The 7,820-nt window shown below is 22.9% G+C and overlaps 1 protein-coding gene across 1 annotated transcript in view; it reads left to right on the forward strand.

Annotated features, from left to right (window-relative positions):
- Positions 1 to 2,077: 2,077 nt before the first annotated feature.
- LOC117168671 (cyclin-T2-like) overlaps positions 2,078 to 7,820 on the forward strand; it is a 25,799-nt gene continuing 20,056 nt past the window's right edge. Inside the window, exon 1 of the mRNA XM_033354341.1 lies at positions 2,078 to 2,288. Within this exon, the coding sequence (XP_033210232.1) occupies positions 2,115 to 2,288 (174 nt within the window). The 5' untranslated portion in view covers positions 2,078 to 2,114. The remainder of the gene's footprint in view (positions 2,289 to 7,820) is intronic.

The raw sequence follows: 7,820 nt of genomic DNA on the forward strand, positions 1-7,820 counted from the left end.
GGGTGTGTTCCACATGCACTAGAGGGATGAAACTTTTTTGTGGTATGTTTGGCTCTAAATGCAGAAATAATAATTTTAAACATTTTGACTTTTCGAAATTGTCTATTTTTAACGAATTTTATATTGTGCAGGGGTTGATTTGGGGTGTGTTCCACATTCACTAGAGGGATGAAACTTTTTGGTGGCATTTTCGGCACTAAATTCAGCAATAATCATTAAAAACATTTTGACTTTTCGAAATTGGGTATTTTTAACGAATTTTATTATATCTAGGGGTTGATTTGGGGTGGGTTCCACATACGCTAGAGGGCTGGAACTTTAAGATGGGACTTTTGGCACATAATACTGTCATAAACAATGAAAACATTATGACTTTTCAAATATTTTATTTTTCGTTTTTTTCGTTTTTTGTAAACGTAGGGAACTTCAGACTCATCTGAAATTGTAGAATTTTAACTTGATATCGGAAACATGGAAAAAGAAAAAATTTCTTCAGCACAGCGTTGAAAATTAATCAAACCTGTACTTCATTTTGAAAAAATAAAACAACAAACAAAAGTCGAATATGATTTAGAAGTCCCCTACTCGAGTTCTGTCTTTTGATTGAAGTTGTATGTTTTTATCATAAAATCAGTGAACACAGTTTTGTGTTTTATTTGTTTTATTTATTTTTCATTTGTGTAATTAAATATCAATGTGGTTAATTAATTATGTATCGTATTGTTGCGAATATTACATTCGATAGGGTTCAATGTGATAACTTGAAAATTTGGAATGAAAAACATGAATTATTTTGAAAGAAACTGAGTTACTTTTAGAAAATATCGAAAAATTAGTTCATCTGGACTTTTGATTGGATTTATTCTTACATATAACGCACCTTTTATTAATTTTTTTAGGGGCAAAGAGGGATATTATATTTTCGTTGATAATGCGTTTTTTATTGAAAAAAATTGCAATTTTCATTTTTTTTAATGATAAATTACGACACAGTGATTATAAATCAGAATAAAGGGTAAATTTGACATATGTTTTTTGTTTTTATTTTTCATTGTGAAATACGAAAATCTGTCGAAAGTTCGAGGTTAGTTGAAAAGGTTAATGAACCTAATTTTTGGAATAAAAATATAAGTAAATAATAATTAAAAAAAAAAAACGTTTCAATGTTTGCATTTCTAGAGAAAATTCTTTTTAAAATAAATTTATAAATCATACAATTTAAAATATGTACGTTTTTTTTAATATCACTGAAACTTCATTTCAAATTCAATTTTTTAAAGTTTACTTGCAATAATATTCTTATTAATAATAAAAAAAAATGAAAACAACCATACATTATATGATTGAGTGGATTTTTAGTTTATAATTACAAAAGTCGAATCTTGTAAAATTTAGATTTTAGTTTGTTTTCTTACATAAACAATATTTTTTCAGAAAACTTTTGGATGGTTAATGAAGCGGACGATTAAAAGTGGAAAGTCCAAAGATAATTTTGACAATATTTTGAGCAAGAATCTTCTGAAATATTTGAAATGACACTAATAAAAAAATGGAATGCATAATTCAGTATTTATTATAAGTCGTTAAATAAATATATATTTCATATATTTACATTTTGTGAATATAATCTTCCTATTGGTGAATTTTAAATCCATTATATATATATATATGGTAAAGAATAATAGTTAATATTATTATTACTTATCTAAATTAATTTTTGAACTATATTTAGCGATGAATTGTTTTTTCCATGAATCAAATTTTAAAAAAAAATTTGACGTGCTTTGTGGAAAAATAGACTATTGTTCACTATTATTCTTCAGTGTTCCCTAAAAATATTATTAAATTTCTGTTAATCTATTATAATAGTTTCGCTATTATTTTTTGTATTGAAAAATAGGATTTAAAAAATTTGTCGATATAATCGTCACCTCCTATTTTATAATAGGAAATAAAATGCCGAAAAACTCCTATTTGAAACAAGTAATTTATGAGAACAAAACCTTGACATTTTAAAGATATTTTAATGTTTATATGACACGAATGCACAAGGTAAAAGCCTTAATTAATTTTTTATTAGATCGCAAAGAAACGTCAATACAGCCATCGTTTACATGCACCGATTCTACATGTTCCATTCGGTGACAAAATTCTGCAAGTACAAGATAGGAATCGCTTCACTTTTTTTGGCATCAAAGGCAGAGGATGCGCCTATAAAAATGGAACATATTCTAATACAGGCGCACAGGTTATTTTACAAAAACGTTGTGATCGACATGAAGTCAGAGGTGAGTTTAAAAATTTTATAAGAGAAATTTAACCGTGAATTTTCTTTTTGACCGCGAATTTTATAAATTTGTTAAAAAAAATCTATCCAATCACTTGAAATATCACAAATTTCGTATCATATTATATACTGCAATTTAAAATAAATTCGATTTCAACTTTTTTTACGTTCATTTGTTTACTTCGAAGAAGCAGGGTGGTCACTGGACCGGGAATTTTTTGAGACCGGGAAAACCAGAAAATTATAGTGAATTTATTTTTTAGACAGGGAATTTTATAATTTTTCGGAAGAAACATTTATCCAGTCACTTGAAATATCACAAGTTTCATATCACGCGGTATATGATTCAATTTAAAATACGTTTTATTTTATTTTTTTTTAGTTTTATGAACGATTGTTGGGTTTTTTCAATTATGAAATTATTCAGTTCACAGTGTGTAATTCTAAAATATTTAATATACAAATTTTCCATTTTAGGACTTTTTTATGGGCACATTTTCAATTAAAAGAATTTTAAAATGCGGTTTTGAAGATTTAACAAATAAAAAATGAACAGCGTTTGAAATTGCAATGTGTTGACGGAAAAACGTTTTAGCTTAATCAACAGTAAATATAAATTATTTAATGATTTTAAAAATTGAACTTTATTTGTAAACTATGTTCAATTTTTAAATAATTTAAAATTAATAGATTCAGAATTAAACGCTTTTATTAGATTTCAAATCCTACATAAATTTTGTTTCAGTCAAAACGATTCTATTTTTAATCCCTTCGAAAATTTCGAAGAGCTAAACTTAAACTTTGAACGTTTCCATATTAATTATAATTGTTTTATTTAGAAACAAATGTATTTGTTAATAAATTTGTTCAATTTTGATGTATATGATAGTTAAATAATTATTGATTTAGAAAAAAAAGAGTAAGCTGAGGAGATATTTACCAATTTTGAAAAGATTCAAACTTACTTAAAAACTTATAATATTTCAAAAAATTTAAAACAAAATGTAGATTTTTGAAGATTTCGAAAAAAATTGGGAAGATTTTCAAAAATTTTAAGAGAATTTAAAAGAATGAAAAAAATTTATTAGGATTTCTAGGAAAATTAAAATAATTGTTTTAAAAATTAGTTTAAAAATCATTTTTACAAAAACTTCTAAGGATTTTCAAAATTATAAATAATCTGGAAAATTTAAAAACCAGTTTTTTATTTTTGTAAAATATTTTGTAAAATATTATGTAAACTTTGATGATTATGAAATACAATTTTAAAGCTACTTAAGTATTTTAAAATGTTTCAATACAAAAATTTTCTAAAGATTCCTAGGAAGACTGAAAGTAATTTTTAATGTTTAAAAATGCTTAAGAGAATATTTAGAAATATTTTAAAAGCAATTTTAATGTACAAATAATAATTGGAATATTATTAATTATTTATGACTCAAAAGTAAAATAATTTAACCTTCAATTGAAAAAGTATTATTTAAAAAATATTTGTATTCACAATTTTTTATGTTTCTAGCTTAAATTTGCGTGACGTGGTAAAATTAAAAATTTTTATTAATTCGTTGATTCGTTCTTCAATTTAGAGCATTTAAAATAATTGCATGGATTTATATGTTTTTAAATCTTTGAACTGCACACAATATAAAATTTCAAGATTCTTAATTTTGGAATTTAGCGGAATTTAATTAAAAAATTGATCAATAAAAAGTTATTCATGAAAACTCAACTATTTAGTGCAAAATAAATATTTTTTATTTAGAAATGAAACTATTTTTTGAAAATGTATGTGCTATATGAACTATTTGCCATTTTGTAGAAAATTAATTTTTATGTTCAAAATTAATCTTTTCGGTAAATATTGAACTAGTCCAATTGAAGATTCATAATTTTAGTTGAAAATTCTTCAGTTTATTTGAAAATCTATTCCTTCAACTGAAAATTTGAATGTCCATTTTTTTGTTGGAAATTGATGTTTTGTTATTCAGAATTCAACAATTTGGATGAAAATTTGTCTTTTTAATTTAAAATTTAACTATTTCGTTGAAAATTCGCATATTTAAAAAAAAGGGATTTTTTACAGAAAATAATATTTTTCTTTGAAAGTTAATCTCCTCGTTTAAAAATTGTTCTTTATGGTTAAAATTTCAAGTATTCCAGTAAAAGATTGATCATTCTAGTTGAAAATTCATTTTTTAGGTTGGAAATAAAATTACTTGGTTGAAAGTTCTACTATTTTGTTGAAAATTAATTTGTTTGTTGAAGATTCATCATTTTAATAAAAAGAAATTCATTTCTTCGGATCAAAATTTCAATTATTATCGTTAATGATTCACCATTTTAGTTGAAATTTTATCTGTCTGGTTTAAAATTTAACTATTCTAGTTACAAATTTACAGTTTTATTTAAAAGTGCATCACTTTGTTTTGAAATGTAAATATTTTTTTGAGTTTTTTTTTCTTTAAAGTATTTTTTGGAAAGTAGTTTTTTTAATTAAAAATTTTAATTTATTCCAATTAAATATTCTATATTTTAGGTTTAAAATTAATTTGATTGTCTGAACATTAATTTTTGCGATATAAAGTGTGTCCAGCTTCAGTGGCTGCGATTTTGGAAATATACAATTAAAATTGTTTATTTGGTGATTATTTAATTTTGAAACCAGGAAATGACACCAAATTGTTAAAATGTTGAATTTCGCTTACATAATAATTTCAGGGTGATAACTTTACCGGAAACCGGTAACTTTATTCATCCGGAAATGACCGGAAATTTATTTCTTGATCCGGAATATTAAACATTTTTAGAAGGGAAATCTTTCCAAGTTCGATTTCAACAGTTTTTAAAATAATTAGTTGAATTGATATCTTTTTCAATTATTTACACCATTTAGTTTACAATACGTAATTAAAAAATCTTTTACTTTAAAAATTCTTCATTTTAGATTTTTATTTTTAAGCATATATTTTTAATTTAAAGCATTTTAAAGTGCAGTCTTGAAGACTTACTCAATTAAAAATTGAAAGCGTTGAATTTGAAAATTTTTGATGAAAAACAGTATTATTTTATCAACTGTAAATATAAATAAATGAATAAATATTTTTTCAAGTAGTTCTGTACTTTAAGTATCAAAAAACTGAACAATAATTTGTTTGATAAAACAATTCTAAATTTGCTCAAAGTTGAAAAATCTCCAGCTTGTTACTCTTTCATTTCGAATGTCTTAGTCATTAAACAAATTTTAAGATGTGATTGAAACTTAATAAACTATTTTCAACTTAAAAAATAACATAATGATAAGATATTCGTAATTAAAGGCTTTTGTTAAATTAAAAATATTGTTTCGGTTTAAATTATTCACTTTTTAACCCATTTATTTTAAAATTTTGTAATTTAGAAAAAGAACAATTATTTAATATGTAGAAATATTTCGCAGTTCATTTGCGAGGAATAAATTGAAACCAAATAATTAAAAGTAAATAATTTTAAATTGAATTTTTTTAAATAGAAAGCTTTGAATCTCTAGAATTTTGAAAAGCTTTTAAACTTTAAATGTTACAATTTTTATTCTTTTATTTAACAAATGTTTAATTTGTAAGCGAAATTGTTGAATTTTTATCTAGAAATATTAATCAAACCCTTATTATTTGTAGAACAAATTTGTGTAATTTGTGTAACTTCTAAACCTATTTTAAAATTAATATAATTTTTCCTACAATGTTGGAAATCTCTTAGAATCTTTTTAAATATTCTGTTAAAATAATTATTCAAAATGAAAAATCATTTTCACAATGCTTAAGCTTATAAATTTTTGTTTGAAATCTGAAAAAATCGACATTTTGTTTCAAATTAGGTTGTAAGTAAATTTTAAACAACTTCTAGATTTCTCAAGATTTTGAAATAAAATTTTAAAGCTTTTCAAGAATGCTTAAAGCATTTAAAATGCAAATAATTTAAGTTCTAATTTAAGCAATTTTAAGTTAAAGAAATTAAAAATGTTTCTAGTCTCAAATAACTTAATAATAAAATTAATAATATATAATTGAGCATTTGAATAAAAAATTTTTGAACTTAAAAAATTTTAAACTTCAATGTTAAAAGTTTTAAATTCAAGAGCTCTGCTTTTAATGCTTTAATTTGTTGTTTATTTTTTATTATTTTAAATGGAAAAACGTTTGGAATAGATTTCGATTTTTTAATTTTTATTGACTGGAAAAAATGTTTGGGAATCGGGAAATGACCGGGATTTTTTATAGGATTAAGATAGAAAATTTTGTTACATTATCAGTTATCAATTTATATTTCTTAAGTTAAAAATTCAACTATTTTGTTGGTTACAAGTTAAACTCAAAATTATTTCTTTAATTTAATAATTATAATTTTAATTGAAACTTCATCTCTAGTTGTAAATATAACTACTTTGCTGAAAATTAATTTAAAAAAAAAAAAATTGTACTATTCTAGTAGAAAATTGGTCTATTTTGCTGAAAATATATTTTTTTTTTTGGTTGAGAATCCGATTTTCAACTTTAAATTTAACTGATCTATTTTTGGTTGAAACCCGATCTTTTTTTGGATAAAAATTGAATTATTAAGTTTAAAATTATTATTATTTATTTATAAATTAAACTAGTTGGCTAAAAATTAATATACTCTGTGAAAAATTCGCTATTTTGGTAGAAAATTAATCATTATGACTGTTTGAATGTCCATTTTTCGTTGAAAATCGATCTTTTCTTGTTCAAAATTCAACAATTTGAATGAAAATTTGTCCTTTTTAATTGAAAATTCAACTATTTAATTGAAAATCCGTGTATTTGGTTAAAAAACGATTTTTTTTCTAAAATTATATTTTTCTAAAATTATATTTTTCTATGCAAGTTAATCTTCTTGTTTTAAAAACTCTTCTTTTCCGGTCAAAATTCAAGTATTCCAGTTAAATATTTATAATTTTAGTGGAAAATTCGTCTTTTAGATTGTAAACCAAGTTATTTGGTTGAGCTCTTTTGTTAATCATTAATTTTTGGGTTGGAGATTTATCATTTTAATTAAAAATTTATTTCTTTGGTTGAAATTTGATCTCTTTGATTAAAAAGTTCTTTTTTCGTTAGGTGCAAAGGATTTTACTGTCGAAAATGTGACTCTCATGTTGAAAATTTGTTCATTTTTTGTGATTGGAAATTACTATTTATTTAAACTAAAAGTGTAACTATTATTTCAGTTGAATATCCCATAATTTTCGTTAAAAATTTATCCTCTTTGTTGAACATTCATTTTGTTCTTACTGAAAATTTAATTATTCAATTTTTGGTTGAAAAGTGGTATTTTTTAGTTGAAAATTCATCTTTTTGATCAAAATTAATCTTCTTGATTGAAAAATCATCTTTTTGGTCAAAAATTAAACTATTTAGCTGAAGACTCATCACTTTAGCTGAGAATTCATCTTTCTAGTTTAAAATTCAACTATTTTAGTCAAACATTTACAATTTTAGTTGGAAATTCATCACTTTGTTTAAAAATGCAAGTATTTTTT

Source organism: Belonocnema kinseyi, chromosome 1, assembly GCF_010883055.1.
Source record: "Belonocnema kinseyi isolate 2016_QV_RU_SX_M_011 chromosome 1, B_treatae_v1, whole genome shotgun sequence".
NCBI classification, from domain to species: Eukaryota; Metazoa; Arthropoda; class Insecta; order Hymenoptera; family Cynipidae; genus Belonocnema; species Belonocnema kinseyi.